The sequence below is a fragment of the Psammomys obesus genome, unplaced genomic scaffold (genome assembly GCF_907164565.1).
Source record: "Psammomys obesus unplaced genomic scaffold, mPsaObe1.curated_primary_1811, whole genome shotgun sequence".
NCBI classification, from domain to species: Eukaryota; Metazoa; Chordata; class Mammalia; order Rodentia; family Muridae; genus Psammomys; species Psammomys obesus.
Window position 1 is genome coordinate 16,024,454 of NW_026596091.1, and position 19,840 is coordinate 16,044,293.

Consider the following 19,840-nt stretch of genomic DNA (forward strand, 5'->3'; position numbering starts at 1 on the left):
GCTCTATTTTCAGCCCTTCTCTGCATAAGCAGATGACTCAGGCTCCTTGCTGCTTCCCAACTTTCCCTCCAACTATGACTCTGATGTCATGGGGAATTTCCTATGATCGATTGATGAGGAAGAAGGCGACACTACCTCATTTCAGAAGGTATCTCTGGGTTGGTCCTGAAGTTGGTCCTGAGATTTCCAGAGGGAAATCTCATCATTTAGGGAAGTACATATGGGGAGTTACGCAAAATAAGAGATAACTCGTGGTTTCCTGAGATAGGAATATTTATAGAGAGTGTCTAATGAGTTGGTCGATTTATCCAAGGCTTGGAAGACTGCTGTCAGGGTCACCTGAAAGTGATTGTATGATACCGTTGTAAGAAACTATTGGGTTCCATTCTGGTCTCCCAGAGAACATACTTACAAAAGCCTAAAGGAGGAGATGGACGACCATGACAGTCTCTTGTTTCCTGGCTTCCATATTCTGAATATGTAATGTTGACGCTTATATGTTTACAGTTCTGGACTCAATACTCTTATGTTGAAACTTAGTGTGGTGGCATTATAGGTAGAGCTCTTGGGAAATGATTAATTCCTGAAGGCTTTGCTCTCACAGAGTTAGTAGTATGACAACAGAGGCCCTTCTATCAGGTGACAGGAGGTATTATCTGTGAGCCAGGAAATATAGCATCTTATTAAGCTCCGGATTTCCTGTCCCCTTGAACTGTGAAAACTATATCTCTGTATCTATAAGCCACGTAGTCTGTGGCATTTTGTTACAGTAGTCTGAAGAGTCTGATACATTAGCCATGTTTATGCCTATGAAGAAAGGGGTCGTGGGAATCAAAACAAGACAAAAAAGCTTGGAGTTCCTCTCACCTCATTTGGTACCATTTCCTGGGGGCAGCCATCATGGAGGCTGAGTATATTAGATTGCCTCATTATGGAAGGGACAGTAATCTGAGGGAATTGTACTTTTCGAAGGGCAGCTTCCCTTTCCTTTCCACACTTCTGCCGGCGTCACCACCTACCATGGCATCACCTGCACCAATGTTAGTGCAGGAGCTCATTCACAATTAAAGTGTGGGAATAAGGCTTATGTCATAAAAGTTTATTGCTCTACCGTCATGTTGAAGTAGATGACAGAGTGGCATAGTGAACGCTCTCGAGACGCCTGCTGAGAGATGGCATCTTGTGGAGTAGAGGCTGTTTTCTGAAGTGGTCGGATCGGTGGTCGGTATGTACCCTGGAAAGCCAGCCTTGGGTGTGGGAGTAGTTTCTCTCACCATGACACTTAATGTTTCACTTGAAGACTATTGTATGCTTGGAACACTCACCTTGCAGGGCTGGGGTCCTGTACCATATGAAGACTCTCCACCAGGAACCACCAGGAAACTTTCAGGCTGTTCATACCCTCGATCAAGGGCAAACAATGGCACATCTGAATAGGCCAGTGTGCTTGATTTTTCTTATCAGGGAGACAGTGGAATTGTTGCTACAAAATAGGATTGGCCATATGTGGACTCATCACACTGCATGCCCAATGTTCACTGTGAGCAAGGAATGGCAGGAACAGGGATGCCTGTACGCTGTGAGGTACATCCAGCAGCTGAGGGTGAGAAGGGGAACAGCGAATCCATGGCTATCAGATTAGACCTGCCCAGGTGAGGGCCTGGGGTGGGTTCTTTCATTCCAGTTGTTTCCTCCCCTCCCTTGCTGCCTAATGTCCTCCTAATGACTGACCATGCAGTTCAGGTTCCAGAAAAGAATCTGACTAGCCTCCATCTCCATCAGGGATGGGAGATGATGAAGCTGTTTGCCTTGTATTTGGGACTTGTGTTTCTGAAGCTAAATGAGAGACCAGAATGGAAGCTCGGGTGACAACAGGGTGGCCTGGGACTGTTATTCTTAGACGTGCTCTCTGCATTTTCCTGTCACGCTCTGTGGCCTGGGACACTGACCTCCATTAGGCCTGCTGTTCCATTTGCTTTTTCTCATTCTCTGCAAGGAGACCCTGGCAAGAGGCCAGAGAGCAGAGGAGAACACAGCCAGGTATTATGATGCTCTCCTCCTGTCATCCCTGCCTTGTTACTTGTCCAGGAGGTATTCCAGCTGCCAGTCAGTGAGACCTCTCTTGTATGACTCTAGCTTTTGCTAAACTAGTAGTAGCATTGCCTCCCAGAGCCCCTGCGGCAAACATTCAGTGGACTCATCCCCACCTGAGGCCTGAGCAAGTGTTGCTTCCAGGCTAACCATGCCCACATCTCTCTAAGTTGTCCCCCTATGGAATACTTTTCAGCTAAGCACTTTGAGTGTTCCTTCTGTTTCTTTCTAATACTTCATGAGATCAGCAGGTAAAACAGTTGAGAAAAGGGCAGGGGTCGGCTATTATGAAATAGGGGGAAGTCTGAAGAATATAACAGGCCCAAGTAAGATGCATTTTCACCTTTTGAAACTGGTCAAGACAAAAACAATGCCCTTCAGAGTGCACAGAATCTTATGAAAGAAGTGGGAAATAGTAAGATCTGGAGAGGACAAGAGCTCCACAAGGAGAAAAAAAAAAAATTCTGAGCAGAGGGGCCTTTCCTGAGACTGCTACTCCAACCAAGTACCATGCATGGAGATAACCTAGAACCCCTGCACAGATGTAGCCCATGGCAGTTCAGTGTCCAAGTGGGTTCCATAGTAATGGGAACAGGAACTGCCTCTGACATGAATTGATTGGCCTGCTCTTTGATCATCTCCCCCTGAGGGGGGAGCAGCTTTACCAGGCCACAGAAGATGACAATGCAGCCACTCCTGATGAGACTTGATAGACTGGGATCAGAAGGAAGGAAAAGAAGACCTCTCCTATTTATAGACTTGGGGAGGGGCATGTGTGGAGAAGGGGGAGGAAAGAAGGGATTGGAAGGGGAGGGAGGAGGGAGCTACAGGGGGGATACAAAGTGAATAAAGTGTAATTAATAAAAAAACAATGCCCTTTATTTATCTCATTATTTTTTATTATCAGTGAGAAAAAAAACCTTATGAAATTTGTTCATAGGCACCAAGGTTAAGGGATTTTCCACGATTCAGTCGTTTGGTACTAAAACACCCAGTGAGAAACTCTGTCACTCTTGAATAGGAGCATTGGCCTCAAACTTGAAAATGGAATTGGACCAAGTGAAGCTTCCAGAACCTCGGTGGCCCCTACTGCCTTGTCACTTTGCTGACATATTGGTGAAGATCCTTTTGGGTTCCCTTTTCCTTGGCTAAGCCCCTGATTTCCGCGCTTTGTCTCCCTACCTACTGTAAAAGCTCCAAAGATTGGCAGCATCAAAATAAATGCAGCCCACACCTCTGCAACATGAACAATCTGCCAACAAGCAGTGTTCTGGGTTCTCTGTGCGATGATGATGATGATGATGATGTGTATTTTCTATAGACCCTGCACTGACTTTATTTAGCCTTTTAAGAAGAGGAAACCTTTAACGCAACTAACCCAGTAGCATGGGAACAAAACATTACAGGGAGCAGCCATACGTGAGTGGTGTGCATGCAGGTTCTCGTCTCTGTAATTCAATTTTGTACCTACCTCAACGACTTGTGTTTGGTGGAAGTCAGGAACTTAGCACACACCAGACACTTAGTGTTGGCTTTGTCTATTATACATCAGTTCCAGTGCGGTGAACCTAAGTGCAAAGGGGAATATCTCTATCCCAAACCCAATCCCTTTACTGCCCCTGGCTCCAATGCTTAGGCAAAGGCTCCTTCTTTGAGTCCATGGCAATCCGGGTTCGCCTCCTAAAGGAGTGAAGTCTGGGAGCGCCCTCTAGGGGACAGTAGTGCTCCAAACATCTGCTACGTTATTGCTCCAAGATGTGTTATTCTGTTTGTTTCTCCACTGTTCGTCCCTCCTCTTATGCTGTATTCTGTTCGTCCTTCAAGATCTATTTCTGGCTCTTTCTGTGTTGCTCTAGATGTTTTGTCTGGGATGATGACCTTCGAAGATTTCATTGGTGACATTCCTTTCTCCCCACCTCTTAGTATGATCTTAACCAGTAAAAGTCACCCATATTGACGAGAGGAATCTTTTGGGAGTATTATTTCTCTCAACTCCTCTGAGGCAGGCTGATAAGGATAGGCAGTGTTCCTCTATCAAACCCCACAGCTGCTCTCGTGCAAACCCACATGTTCTACCATGCCTGGCTCTTTGGTGCTGGCTCCCTGCGTACAGGAATGACTTATTGGTGAGGATAGCCCCAAAGTGTAAATTCTGTCTCAGCTCTGCGTCCCTTATTCCTGATTTCACCTTTTCTTGAAAATAGCCCTTGGATGAAGCTCTCCTCACTAGCCAGTCTGGGTATGTTTTGTTTTCTGGTTCTTGCAGGGTTCTACTGTATCCAAATCCTTTGACCTACATCTTATCTCTCTTACCTTTCCAGCACCATCTGCTCAATAAGGCAATTGCTGAAGTCTCCAGTGTAACCATGTTGCTTATATCACAGGATTCTCTCAAGAAAACCCCCAACAGCCAGGCCCTAGTGTTACTTGTTCAACTCCCACATAACCTGGTTCTCCCTCTGGCACCTACCTAGCCCCAATTCATTTTCCATCTTAAAGCCTTTGGTTGAAAGGCTTCGCCTTCTACCCAGTCCCTCCTAAGCTTTGGTACACATTTTTCCTTATGTGACTGACATCGAGCCAATATCAATGCTGTTAAGTAGCTGTCACATATCTGGCTGTTTTCTCCTTTTCTTTAGTGTCTAAGATCTTGGGTAGTTTAATTACATTTTGTGACTAAGGGAATTAATAATACCCAATCCAGTCCACACACAGTTTCCTCGCCACGGGGATTTCTTCACAGGTGTTTTGCCTGGCACTTTTGCTATATGGTAGTGGGAAGTGATGTCGTTGCCTCCAAAGCTGCACCTGTCGCTGTGAGCCGTCTTGTCACTAAGAAGACTGCTAGTGTGAGAAAGAAACTGGAAACGAGGAAGGGCAGAATTAGGAGCATCACGGAAAGCAGAGTTGTACCCTTGATCAAACTATGTCCCAACTGTCTTGCAAGCTGGTCTGTCTGGGGTGGTATTTCTGTTTTTTAACCAAGTAAATATGTATCATTTGTGGTTAATGATTGTGGTGCTTTGAATGAAAACTGATCCCTACAGGGTCATAGGTAGTGGCACTGTTAGGAGGTGTGTCCTTGTTGGAGGAAGTGTGTCACTAGAGGGTGGGTTTTGAGGTCTCAAACTGGTCAAGCCAGGCCTAGTGTTTCTCCCTCTTTCTCTTCCTGCTGTCTGCCGATCCAGATGTATAGCTTTCACCAACCTCTCCAGCACCATGGCTGCCTGCATGCCGCCATTCCTACCCCAATGATAATAGACTAAACCTCTAAATGGTAAGCCAGCCCCAGTTAAATATTTTCCTTTATAAGAGCTGCTGGGGTCATAGTGTCTCTTCACAGCAACAAACCCCTAACCACGACAACGATGAAGCAGACATATATAGGACGCAATTGCCAAAACAAACGAGGATGCAGTTCACTTGGCTGTTTATTTGCCTAGAATGTTCGAAGCCTTGTACCAGTGTAGTACTGCAAACCTCTAATCCCAGTAATTGAGATGTTGAGGTAGGAGAATTGGAGTGTCAGGGTCATTTTGGCTGCTTAGGGAGTTCAAGACTAGCTTGGGATACAAAAGATCCTATGTGAAGAAAAAAAAAAAAACTCAATTACTGAATTATTTTCTTCAGTTAAAAGAGCATTATGAAATCCTAGAGAAGTACATGGGGAAGCGGAGAAGCCTCAAGCCTTCTGTGTGTTTGCTGATAGTAAGATATCCTCCAGTCACCTCTTTTTTAAAAGTGTTTTTCTCTGTAATTAAAATATTCATCTCAGCCTCAGCCCCTGCCATCCAGCAACCTGCTGACCCTCACTCAGACTGATTAGTTGTCACTGCTGTCCCCAGCACTGTGCTGGGTTCTTCTAGCATCACAGCCATGAAGAAGGTAGTTCAGCAGCTCTAGCTGGAGGCTGGAATGCCACCTGAGGCTTTCAACCACATGACGTCTCCCCAGGCAGCTTGCAGACTTGAAACAGTCCTGTCTGCAGCACGCTCACCATGACCCTCAGCTGACTGCAGCGTCTTCAAGTACAAATCCCTTCAGACCCCAGAAACTCTGCTCCTTTTTGTAGTCATAATCTTGAGGTTTCTCCAATCGTTTTCAAGAACCAATAAATATTGAGAACTAAGTTTGAAGTCTGTACAAAAAGCTTTTGTATAACATGTGCCAGTCCTTAACAGCTAACTCTCTGAATTTTCATGGATTTTTGTTTCACGAGATTTAACTATTTCATATACACTGGCTACAACATATAATAAAACCGCATACAATTTTTTTAAAAAAATTCATCTTTATGCATCATCAGACCATTGTAATCATCACATTAAGGCTAGTCACTAACATCCAGTCACAAACAGCAATCAGTTTGCTGCTTCTTGCTTGGGAGCCCTACTTGATGTTTCATCCCTTTCCCTCAGAACTGGAGAACAGGCCACCTACTGTCTTGAGACCTCAGCAGACACGGGGGGAGGGGGAGGAGACAGAAAGAGTCCCTAATGCACCAATGAGCCTTGCAGCTGGTGGCATTCTCTAGTGAAGTGACAGATCCTGAACAGATGTTGATGTCCTTGAAGTGCTGGCAGCATATTGATGTACTTGGCTATTTCATCAATCCCTCTCTTGAACTATAAACACTGAAAGCCAGGCTCTAAGTCAGGTGGAAAAAAACAAACCTGAAGGTACAAGAATGAGGTCCAACTGATTAAGGAAGCAACTCACTTCTATTTAGTTCATTTCTGCATGGAAGGACTTCTTCCCAGGAACTAACCTGACCTCTCACCTTTTGCTTTCCTCATCCTCTCCTGTGAAAAGCCATTTGGGGAGTTTGGAAGAAGGAGCTAGGTATACTCAGCTCAACCAGGTGCACCTGTTTCTGTCTGTCTCCAGAGACAAAATGCTTGGTTTGCTCTCCTGCCTATAGGGTGACTTCTGTCTTGCTGTGGTCAGGGACTAAATTAAGGAAGAAGAGGTACTTTTAGTTCAACTCAAGAATTTACTAGCAAGCTTATCAGGTGGTAAGTAAAGCCAAGTCCATTATTATTATAGTATCACTACCAAAGCTGACTCCATGATATGTGTGGCTCAAAGTGCTCAACATGTGGGTGGGAAAGAAGAATATTATTTTGTAGCTTGCATAAATACTATCAAAATCAACGGGCATAGTGTTCATTGAAAATTTTCTCCTATAACCCATCTTTAAAAAGAAATTCTTCAACCCCTTTTACTATGAAGGAGATGTTTAAGCAAAGCTCTGGCTTCCCATCTTATCATGATAATTTCAATAATCTCTTCACTGTGGCTGTGTATCTTAAAAATATTTCCTGACAGTGAACGGCAGCTGCCCCCTATAGATAAGGGTGTGCTTTCCAGCTCTTCTTGGTTCCAAGCCAGTCAAAAGTTGCTGGATTTGGCAAATATAAAAAGATATCTTCAGGTCATAGTTCCGTGTGCCTTTCATCCCAGCACTCGGGAGGCAGGGGCAGGCAGATCTCTGTGTGTTTGAGGCCGGTCTGGTCTACACAGTTAGTCCAGGAAAGCCAGGGCTATTACATGAAGATACTTTGTCTCAGGGAAAAACAAAACAAAACAAACAAACAATAAACCTGAGGTTGTTATGCGGTAATTCCATTATTAGTAGAGTAGAAACAGCATAACTATATCCAAGATAGTTCTTGCAATTGAGTTAGGATACCCAAATTGCCTCTGGAAACTCTCTCTAATTTGTTATTCACATGGGCTACTAAAATGGATTTCCTGTATGCACTCACACTTACTAATGTTTGGTGCCTAATGAAACTGTGTGGCCCACTTGTGAAAAGAAAATACCAATATGGGCTGAGGGCAAAAACTGTCATCCAAAAGAAACATCAGTGATTCAAAAAGATGAGTCAGAAGCAACCACCTCTTACTGAGTGCAGCTTGGGTGTGGCTGCACCTTTGTCATTGCGGGCCCAGCCTGCAGGCTCTTGGTTTGTCCCTGACAGGCTGAACAGAGATGGGCAAGTCAATGAGCCTCCCTAGGCTTCTGGTTACCTGTCTCTGACAGGAATGAACTGAAATGCTTGCTCATCAAAGCTAATGTACTTTTTTGTTGTTCTGAGTAGTCATAAAGATCAGCATGTGCAAAATGTAACAGCAACATTACTAAGCAGTGGGAGGAGAAAAAAAATCAATTATTAATTATGTAGCCAATGAAACAAATCAGCTAGTATATCAATAGGTTACTCTTCACATCCCCAGGCGGTATTTCAAAACATTTCTGATCTGATAACAGGAAATAGATGCAAAGCAGCTTCAAGGAAGATGCTGTGTAAGCCTTGATGCAGGTACCATTGAGAGTTTTAAGAGTTCAAGATGCCGTGGGCACTGTGACATGTGCACCATGATTTGGTAACAGCATCTCAGGAGAAAAGGCCACACATAATCACATCTCATGCCAACTTAAGAAACTATTTTTAAGACCTAGAAAACCCAGGGCACTGGGAAATCAGTCAATGGTGAATTGACTTTAGCATATTTCACAAACATCATGGTTGTGGTAGGTGCAGTCATGTAAATCTCAAACTCACCACTACTGACACCTGAAACTGCACAGATCTTGGAGTGAGAGCTGGCTAGGCTGTGCCTTCCATGTGTTTCACAGCATCTGTTATATCTATTCACCAAGCCAGTAGCACCCATGCAGTGGTGGTAAATGTATACTTTTCCAGACATTGCAATACAGTCCCTGTAGGGAAACCGGTTTCTAGTTAAGAACCATTGATTTAAATTATCCGGGTAGGTTGGGTAATTTCCAGCAACTCAGCAGTCTCTGCAGTCGTGGCTGTGCCAAATGCTACCACTGTAAAGACCTGGCAGGAGAACCTCTGTCTTCACTCTGCTTCCTACCTCACCACCAGGGCCTTGACCATCAAACACCATGCACTCCTCTTTCCTCTGTTCCCTCTTCTTATAGGGCTCTATGTTTACAGAACGGGGTGAATCAAGGGGTTAGAGTGGTCATCTCCTTCCTCCAGTAAGAATGTTTTCCCAGGACCAGAGAGATGGCTCAGCAGCTAAAGGCAAAGTCTAGTGACCCGAGTTTGAGCCACAGGACCCAAGAGGAATGGTAGAAGAAGAGAACCAACTCCCAGAGGTTGTACTCCGAACCACATATGTGGAGTGACACACTGGTATCCATACATATGTGCACATGTGCACACACAATCAATCAATAAATAGCTTTTTCAAGCAAACCTTAGGATGTCAGGAAATGAAAGGAAAAAAAAAAAAACTGCTAAACACTAACTACTGGAATGACATGGGTTCCCTTCCTGAAGTGGGAGCAGGCTCCTCAGAAGCCATCTTTACTTACAATTTAATCTATTATAATAACCCACACTAGATGCACTGTACTAAAAACAAGGACAGAAGGCAATAAGTAAGTGTCTAAGCAGATGTCTCCCAGAAAGGAAAGGAAAGGCGAGCTAACTCCTGCCTGCAGTGGGATTTAAATTCCACCTTCTTATGTCACACTAGGGATTACATTTTAGTGAGAGTTTTCGTGGCAACATTCAAGGCCCAAAGCAGATTAAGATAATGGGTTTACATCCTGGTGGTGGTTCTTGCCATGTTCTGAATCTAAGATGTCCTCCACACTCCTTCACGTTCATTTTGTACGTTTCCCAGATGGTGTCACTCTTCTGGGAGACTATAAAATCTTTATGAGGTGGCCTCTGGCTGGAGGAAGTAGGCTAGCAGGGATGGGCCTTTGAAGGCTATACCCAACTCCACTTCTACCTTCACTCTCTGCTTCTTGGTCCATGGTGATACCAACATTTGCCCCGTGCTACTGTGATGTCCTGCCCAACTGCATAAGCCCAAGGAGCTATAGTCTTAAAATGCTTTGAAAGCAGGAACCAAATAAGCTTTTCTTCCATAGAGTCGTTTCTGTCAGGTATTGTAGTCACAATGATAGAAAAAATACTAATACAGCCCTACAAGTGAATCTAGCATGTTCTTTGGGTACTAAGCTGTAGTTCCCTAAGCTTAATGGCCATTAGTTAATTGCCTTTTTCTTACTGTAACAATACACAAGAAAATAACTTATAAACAGAGGTTGATTTGGCTTGTGGTTTTGGACTTCGCAAAGCATGATCAATTGGCTCTATTGATTTGGGGCTGTAATGTGGCAGAGCACCATGGTGAGGAACATATGGAGAGCTTTATGGATAGCAGAACAGAAAGAAAAAGATGAGGGCCCCCTCCACGACTGCAATCCCTAGACCCTATCTCTTATAGCACTGGTTCTCAACCTCCCCAATGCCATGACTCTTTAATATAGTTCCTCATGTTGTGGTGACCCCCAACCATAAAATTATTTTCATTGCTATTTTTCAACTATAACTTTGAAACTGGTATTAATCATAATATAAATATCTGTGTTTTCTGATGGCCTGTGAGAGTTGTTCAACAACCCCCTAAGGCATGGAGACTCACAGGTTGAGAACCATTGTTTTAGAGGTTCCATTTCTTTCCAATCACACTATGAGCTGAAAACAAAGTCATTACATTCTAGATCTGAAAAGCGGCCTAAAACATACACTCTAAAAAGAAACAAGTGATTACTTTTGCTTCTTTTGAAGAAAGTCATATTTTATTTCCTTAAGTGTTAGAATCAGTAGTTTCTAGTACATTCACCAAGGTAGCAAACCATCTCTATGAATTTCAGAACATTTTCAGCATCCCAGCAGGAAGACCCCTTCTCATTAGATGTGTGTATTGGTCAGAGTCTCTAGAGTAACAGAATTTATAGAGGGGAAGAGGATTTATCAGAATGACTTACAAACTATGGTCCAGCTAATCCACCAATAGCTGCCTATGAATGGAAGTTCCAAGAATTCAGTAGTTGTTCAGTTCATGAGGCTGTATGTTTCAGCTCATCTTCAGTATATGCTGGGATCCCAAAGAAGTAGTCTCTAATGCTAATGAGATGAGAGCAAGCAGGCAAAGAGCAAAAGCTTCCTTCTTTCATGCCCTTATCTAGGCTTCCAGCAGAAGGTGTGGCTCAGATTAGAGGTGAGTTTTCCCAGCTCAAAAGAGGTGTGTATTCCCACTTCAAAAATCCAGATTAGAAGCAGCTCTTCCCATTTCAAAGTAAGCAAAAATCTCTCACAGGTGTGCTCCATTGGGGGGGGGGGGCAGGTAGTTAATTCTAGATGTAGTCAAGTTGACAACCAAGAATAGCCATGACAAAGTGTCTCCCTATCCCTTCCTTCTCTCATCTGGGACAACCACCAATCCACTTTTTGTCTTTGTGGTGTTCCCTATTCTGAACATTTCATATGGGTGGAATCATATATTGCCATCAGCTTCTTAAAATGATGTTCTGAAGCTTCGCTCGCATTGTAGTATTAACTAGTACTTCAGTTTTTTAATTTCCCAGATAGTACCCCCCTATATGCAAGAACCTCATTTTGTTTACTACTGACCAGTTTAAAGACATGAGTTGTTTCCAGTGCTTGCTATGAACAAGTGTGTTTCCAGATGGACATTTGTGCTTGATTGTCACAAACAGAAATGTGGAAGTGGGAGTCCTTACTTATATGCCATGTAGATTTTTAAATCTTTTAATGCTTTCATAGTCAAGAAATAGAGTCTGTGGACTTATGGCTGTTCCACAAAAGTTAAGCATATTTCCACAGGACTTAGACATCCCATTCGTAGATACAGTTACTATACCATTTCACACCCATAGAAGCAACTTGTCAGAACTCATCATCAGCCTTTTTATATCCCCACCAGCTCGTTATCAACTCTCTGTGATCAATACTCCTCTAGTGGGTATGGTGTAGTATCTCATTGTGGTTTTGATTCCCATCTCACTAACAGATAAGATGGAAGTTGTCTCCTGCACTAATTGGCCACTTATGTATCTTCTTCGACGAAAAGTCCATAATTCGCCAATTTTTTTTTAAAGCCAGAAGGCACAAGCTTTTGAATTAAGATATAAGTGTAGAATCAGAGAGAATGAAGCAGTGCACATAGAAGAGGTGTAAGAATGAAAGCAAAGTCAGTCATGCAGTGACTCTGGAGACAAGCATTAGAGGACCAGTGCTTCCTAGGGCACATAACCCAAGTACGCAGGTTGTTCCAAGAAGCCTCCTTGAGCAGTGACTCCTCACAAAGACCTCCCAGTCAGCCCATTCCACGTTCCCCCATGTCTTCTGTATAGTCATTTGGAAAGTCCTAGTGATGCCTCACTAACAACTTAAAAATGCACTGTCTTATTAGGATTGAAAAGAAAACTAAGCATGATTTTCAAGTGGAAAAAGAGAGACGATTCCTTAAGTAGAAACCTATTGAAGCTAAAATTTCTGTGCATCTCTCTCCATCTCTCTCTCTCCCTCTCTCTCCATCTCTCTCTCCGTCTCTCTCTCTCTCTCTCTCTCTCTCTCTCTCACACACACACACACACACACACACACACACACACACAAACTTTAAGTAGGTACAACCAGATGGTTGAGAGGTTAAAGGCGCTTGCTGCCAAGCCTGATAACCTGAGTTTGATCCCTGGAACCCACAAGGGAAAGAACTAATTCTCTCAAATTGTGTTGACTTTCGCACACATGCACACAGACAGACACACATGCACACATGAATAAATATATGTAAGAAAACCAAAACAGATTTGGTTAAGTAAATACTGACTCTATTGTTTCTGAAATATTAAAAAGCTATAATGTCTCTAGTAAAATGGGTTTAAATATATTAAAACCATAAGCTTTATGGAGGGTTTTAAAAATAGAATATAAAAAATTGGCAAACAAAATGTTGCCAATTTATCAGGATAGGTGAGAACCATTTGCAGGGAGGTGTTATTGGTTCAGGACCAAGGACAGCAGTCAAGTATTATGTCTCTAGCTTCATTTCTAATTGCACTTGCACAAATATGTCCCTTTGTTGTTACTTTCTCTCTTTTCTTTACACTCCTCCTAGCACTGTTCCAGTAGGGCAGAATCTCATTCCTTTGTACTTTGCTGTAATAAAGTTCATCCAATGAATAATACCTTAATCATCTCTGTTCTTTCAGCACCCTTGCTGGGTTTATTTCATTTTATACAGTGACTGTTTATGTATTTCTGTGTATCATGTGTATGTCTGATGCCTACAAATATGAGCAGTAGACATTGGATCCCTGGAATGGAGTTACAGATGGCTACGAACTACCACAGGAGTGTTGATAACTGAACCCAGGTCCTCTGTAAGAGTATTTAAGTTGAATCATTTAGCCATCTCTCCAGCTTCCTTCCTTTTTTCTTTGCTTGTTTGTTTTCCAAGACAGTGTTTCTCTGGTAGCCCTGGCTGTTCTGGAACTCACTCTGTGGACAGACTAGACTTGAATTCAGAAAGCTCCCTGGTTCTGCCTCCCGAGTGCTGAGATCAAAGGTGTGTGGCTCTACCTGGCTCCCCTTTCCTCTTTTATGGTAAGACATACATCATTTTCAATCAATGCTGTGGTTATAGTCTGGTAACATAAAGCATAGTTATACTGTACAAGCTCCACCATCCACCTACAGAATGGTTTAATCTCCACAGACTGAAAGAAATCCTATGCCCTTTAAACAATGCCCACCTTCCCATTTTCTCCTGGTCCTGGCAAATGCTATTCTTTTCTGTTTCCCTTACCCCTACTTTCTGTTTAGCCCACCGGTTGTCAGTGAAAGAGCACCTGAAGCATAAGCATTCCATTTGGAGATATGCAAAATTCTGGGTGTCTTATTCCAGACCTACTGAAATAGAACTGGGTAGAACTCTGAAAATCTATTGTAACTGTCAAGAAGATTCTAATCTGGGCATGGTGGTACATGCCTTTAATCCCAACACTTGGGAAGCAGAGACAGGCAAGTCTCTGAGTTCAATGGCAGCCTGGTCTACAGAGTGAGTTCCAAGACAGCCAGAGCTACACAAATAAACCATCTCAAAAAAATTTTTTTTCTAGAACCCACTAGGTCTTTTTAGCATATTCATCAGTTGCTACCTAATTCCAGAGCATGATCATCCCTAAATGAAGTTCCTTTCTCATTAGTAATCATTCATCATGTTTTTATGATCTAACGCTTGACAGGCACGACTTTTAAAACGATTGCTGAAAACCCCTTTTCCAATAAAATCTTTCCTAAGAACATCTCCAGAGACCAGTCTAACGCCTTCAATATGTCTGCAGCTGTACAACTACAATATGGTCAATGCAGAGGTACCTGCATCTCTCCAGTGATTTCTACGGACTGCTCATAACTTTACGTAATTTAATTCTGTACTGACTGGTTTCTCATTCATCATTTCCCGCAACCTATCTCTTTCAATGATGCTAAAATCTAATTCCAGAGCCTCTACCGTTCTTCAGGGGCTGAGATTCTGCAGAATGGTCTCTAACTAAACACAGCACAACTCTGTCTTTCCTGGCCCTTCACCACAACGGCAGCTGGTGGATACATAACATAGTACAGATATAATGCAGCAACATGAACAATGCCAGGTGAAGCTACAGATAACACAGTAAGGAAACATGAAGGAAAGGGGATAAAGGTTATGTGTTATAGGGTGATAGCCTGGGAGAAGATCATTTCACAGAAACACGGGTCCTGGGGTGGGTCTCTTCATATCCAAGCTGGAACGAGTGGCTCAGACATTTTCTGCTTCAGGAAGCACCTAGCAAAACTGTCAAAATCTGGATGTTCATACCTGGGTAGCAATGGCCTATAGACTGGCCCCAGAGTATATGTAACCACATATAGGAAAAAAATGGACTTGGTTTGAGGTGTTTTTAAAGACTCATAGCCCAGCATGCACAGAGTTCCCAAATGGCAATGCAACTTCTAAGTGCTCAAGAAACTTGCTTTACAACGTATTCCTGGGATTCACACTGGACTTTCTATATCAAAACCTCTGGAGGGTGGGTTCAGGAATCTGTACTTTTAGCACACTGCACTGATGTAGCTGCCATCAGTTAAAAAAAAAAAAAAAAAAGGAGAAAAGAGAAAGCCTTGAAGTCAGAAAGCATGTTTAGGTTATGAAAATACTCTAAGAAACAGAGGATGAAAACCTGTCTAGTTCCAGAGCATTTAATCATCTCTGAGGCAGAAACCAAAAGGACAGAATAGGAAGATAGGAATGGATATAAGGATACAATTGGTAAGATTTAGAGACTGAATGTTGATGAAAGGAAATCATTCATAGCCTACAAAATGTGGGCAGTGTTTTACTGGTTCGCATTTATTTTGTGTTTTTCCTGTCTACATAATCTCCCACAGTTTGAGTGAGCATTTGTATCAAGAAGACAGGTGCCATTGCCTTTAAACAGCTGTTTAATGGAAGTGCCATACAATAAAATGAACAGTAGGTGGCACCACTTAAGTGCCTGGATAGCCAAAATGGAACACGATTCACCTATTAAGCCACACTAAAACCAAACCTTTTTAAGGCTCAAGCAGAAGAGCCAACTAAAGGCTGCTTTGCCCTTTTTGTAGTCTCCAGTGATACCTTTGTAGGTTTACAGATAATGATATACTCTGCCTGTGGCTACTTCCATGCTAATGCTGAAATAGAGATTTAGGGAAGTGCAAATAATCACTGTAGCAAATGGGTTACATGAACTCACTCAGGTTTGAGGTTAGAAAATACTTCATCTTTGGCTGTGTTTCCCAGTGTCTACCTATGAGCTTTTGCTACTGGCAAAAGAAGTAGGAAGAGAAAAGCAAACATGGAAAGGGCTACAGAACAGACAGTTTAGACCAACAAATGAGGGCTGTGGGATGAATGTAAGGGAGATTTTACTTTTTTATCTTGGTCAAAACTTATTGAAACCATGGCTAGTGTACAATTTCAATTTTTTTTTTTTTTTTTTTTTTACGGTCAGGGATATTGACCCTGTCATGGGGAGGTCAGAGGACAACCAAGGGGTTGCTTTTCTCCTTCCACTCAGACGATCAAGTTTGGCAGCAAGTACCTTTACACTCCGAGCCATCACGCCAGCCTCTAAAGACACAATCTTTTGTGCATTTGCAATATACATGCGATGCCAAGGCGAGGCGCAATGGCACACATCTGATATCCCAGTATTTGGGAAATAGAAGCTGGAGTCTGCAGTTTGAGGCCAATGTGGGCCTATCCCAAAACAAACAAAAAAATAAAACAACTTGCAATCACAAAAGAGACATCAGGACTTTACAATCAGAGGAGCGGTTAAGTGTCTAAAGTGGGGCCATCCACGGGAGCATGGGAAACCAGCTATTGGTTAGCTTCTCCATTTGGGGGTGGGGACTAGAGAGCGGGGCCCACATCTGTGCTAGAATTTGGACCAGCTCGATCCTGTGTGGGTAACATAGGCTGCTAAGCATGCACAATAGCCACGTCATGGCCAGAAGATTGCATTTTACAGCACTCTTCATCCTTATCCTCTGGCTCTTCTTTTGCGATGTTCCTCAGTACTTGGGGTAGGATGTGACAGAGATGTTCTGTTGAGGACTGAGCGCTTATAGACTCTTATTCTCTGCACTTTAACCAGTTGAGTGCTGCCAACTGCAAAAAACCGCTTCCCTGAGCAATGCTGAGAGCAGCCCAGGCCTAAGGGTATAAACACATATATTTAGAAGACAATTTGAAAACATGAACATTTAGTAAAGTAGCAGGCTATACCCTAGGGCCCATCTCTCCATCTATTTAATTTAAAGTATTTCTTGTCTACAAAGGAACTAAATAACAGTCTAGTCTTGCATGATACTGACCCTTACAGATGTTACACATCATTACTATGGCAATCAATGACTGATACAAAAAGAACTCAATGAGCAGCTGTAGAATATCTACCATAGATATAGAGATAACTTACAGTGGTAAATATGATGTTTTCGTAACTTGCTTTGCCTCCTGGCTTTCTGGTTTGCCTATCTTCAAAAAACAAAACAAAACATACATTTACTTGTAATAATTGAAGATTTCAAAAATAGTATTTAAACAATCAGAAATAAATCTTGTATTTATATCCTCATTTCTTTTGAGTTAATCTCTCCCACCTCCTTCCTTTTAATCTACTGCGCCCAATATTAGACATAGCTATGAGAGATTCCGAAGCCTTGATTTCTCCTGTTTCTAAAATTAAGAGTATTTTACTGTGATCAAATTTACAAGAAATAATCATCTACTTTTTCTAATCTAATCTAATGCAAATCTAATCACACAATGTTGAGTTTTGTGTGTGTGTTGCTTATTTACTTGCTTGCAACTATCATATAGCTTGCATTTATCAAAACTTCACTTGCTTTTATGGCCAAATAATATTTCTTTTATGTATAAATATTTTACTTAATCATTCATCTGTTACATATTTAGTTATTTCTAGTTTCTAGATTTTGGCTGCAGATAATAATGGTGCTATAAATTCTGGTGAATGCGGGTGTTTAGTCCCTGTTTTGTTGGATCATAAGTAAATTGCTTAATTTCTGAGTAACTTCCAGAACTGTTTTCCACGATGCTACACCATTTTATGTCCAACACAAAACATCTTAAAAAAGTGAACCACAGAATGGCAAAGCCACAGGTTGTTGGAGATCAAATCTATGTTCTTATACATATTAACCAAATGACCTATCCCCAATCACCACTGCCCTCTATCACAGTAAAACTCTTAACACATCATTTCCTCTATTAGGGCAACATTTTTCATGTACACAGGAAGCCAAGCCTCCCATAGCAGGCACCTAAGGAGTCTGTTATATCTGTAGGTCTCTAGGTCCTGCCCCCTATATGTTGAACCAGCATCTTTGGCAAATGATCCCCTCAATCAACATCAAACATACTAAAATATCAAAAGTACTAAAACATACTAAATACTCAAGCTAGAATATGGAGGGGATCATTCTTGTTTGCTTTTGTTATTTGGTTAACAGAGTCCATGTAGCCCAGGCTGGCACTAAACTCACAATGTAGCCAACGACGGCCCTGGGTTTCTAATCCCCCTGCCTCTAACTCCAACAGTACTATAGTTACTGAAACCAAGTGGGTTGATGTGGTGCTGGGAGTAGAAGCAAGGGTTTAGCTCATGCTAGGCAAGCACTCTACAACTGAGCCCTACAACAGCAATCTCTTAAGGGCAGGGAAAACATGTTGGCATTTTGGGGTTTGTTTTGTTTATATCAAAAGTTAGCCCTTGGAGTCAAACCTCCAACAACCAACAGATATTTAACAACCACCCATGTGTCACACTAACACTGTACTGAAGTCTCTACCTATGTAATTGCTACATAGTGGTTAAGACTAAATGCAATCACGACACAGCCAGTTAGAGACCCTGTAATTAAGACACCTTTCATTTACATAGAACATGTATCTTACCAGTTATCATGACATTTTGTTGACAAGAAGTTTTGTTCCATATGTAATTCTCAGCTGAGTCCTTTATGCTTCAGGTCAGAGTTTATTGCTGTCGTTTGTTGTCAAGGGCGCTAGATGTGGCCTCCCTTTTATAACTGTCATCGAGAACCTCATGTTGCAGAAGCACAAATCATGCTATGTGTTAGAAAGCCTACAATGGAAACCATTATAGCAACCACGTGGTCTAGTAACTTAAAAGCATGTTTCCAAGTCTTCCGACGACGTCAAATATGAGGGAGTTTAACAAAGCACATGCAAAAGAACGGATCAGAATGGAACAAACAGCAAATAAATAAAAATGGAGTGAGCATTTGAGTAAAATGTTCATCCATCATTTGCTGCCAGCATTTGTATCTACACTACGTGCAAAAACAGTCAACAAAATCAAGTCTTCCGCCAGGAACTTAGTTCTTCTGAATGCACTGTTGAAGGACCTTGCTTGTCTGCTCAGCCAAGTTCCCTCTCCGGTCTCCACAAGGTGTAGCAGCTTTGGGCGCGGTCTCTTTAAGGTGTAATAGAACTCTGATTGCATCGATCACAGGCTCAAGTCCGCCTCGCCACCACGGTCACGACAAGTCTCTCCAGGTGACTACCTTCTCCCCCGCACCGTCCCGGAGTATGCTACGTGGCCTGCACGCGAGCATCGCGGTGTGCGGGAGCGAGGCGCGCTCCGGCCAAGGCGTCAGCTGTCTGCAGCACGGGCCGTATCTCGGGGCTCCTCTGGCCACGCCTGGAGCGCGGGCTTTGATTGGGCCGTAGTTGTTGTAGTGACCGGGAGGCGCCGGCACTCGGGGCTGACGGTTCCGGCCGCCGCGGGGTTCCCCCCTCATCCCTGACACCCCTGGCCCCCGCAGGCTCCGGGCGCCGTCCGCCCCCTGCATGGCCTCCGCTCCGGTAAGGGCCGCCGCCGCTGCCCGAGCCGACTACATGGCAGCGGGATCAGGTCGACAGGGAAACACGCATGGCCTGCCGGGCCGCGGTGGCTGATGTTTGCCCCCAGCCCGGGAGCTTGGCCGCGACCTTAGCTCCCCGCAGCGGGGAGCCAAGAGGAGCGGTGGGCGCTGCTCCCGCGATCCCGACGCTCGGGGCTGAGGCCAGGGGCGGCTCCGGGGACCCCGGCTTCCCGGCCGGCTTCCGCGGCGCGCCTGCGTCAGAATCACCTGGGAGGTTTAAACGGCGCGGGAGGCTGCGGCGTGCACCGCCGCTCGGCGTGGTGGGCGGGTCCCTCGGCTGCTGGCTCGGGAGCCCGGGCTGGGGGCTCCTCCGGCTGGGGGGTCCTCAGAGGGGGCTCCTCCGGCTGGCGGCTCCTCAGGCTGGGGGTTCCTCCGGCTGGCGG

At 43.6% G+C, this 19,840-nt stretch overlaps 1 protein-coding gene and 1 long non-coding RNA gene across 4 annotated transcripts in view; one reads left to right on the forward strand and one right to left on the reverse strand.

The window, feature by feature from the left end:
- The window catches only part of Poc1b (POC1 centriolar protein B), a 134,181-nt gene that overhangs the window by 8,055 nt on the left and 106,286 nt on the right, over positions 1-19,840 (forward strand). For 2 of the 3 annotated variants that reach the window (XM_055627773.1, XM_055627774.1), the window contains exon 1: positions 19,282-19,398. The exons of the other annotated variant lie outside the window; for it this stretch is intronic. In XM_055627773.1, coding sequence (XP_055483748.1) covers positions 19,384-19,398 — 15 coding nt within the window. In that variant the 5' untranslated portion in view covers positions 19,282-19,383. Of the gene's footprint in view, positions 1-19,281; positions 19,399-19,840 lie in introns of those variants that run through there. 3 annotated transcript variants of the gene reach the window in all.
- On the reverse strand, positions 16,289-19,260 carry LOC129691620 (uncharacterized). The gene is made up of 3 exons (XR_008722513.1): positions 18,466-19,260; positions 16,964-17,022; positions 16,289-16,698 (listed from the first exon to the last, which is right to left on the reverse strand). It is a non-coding gene; the product is annotated as an uncharacterized LOC129691620 (long non-coding RNA).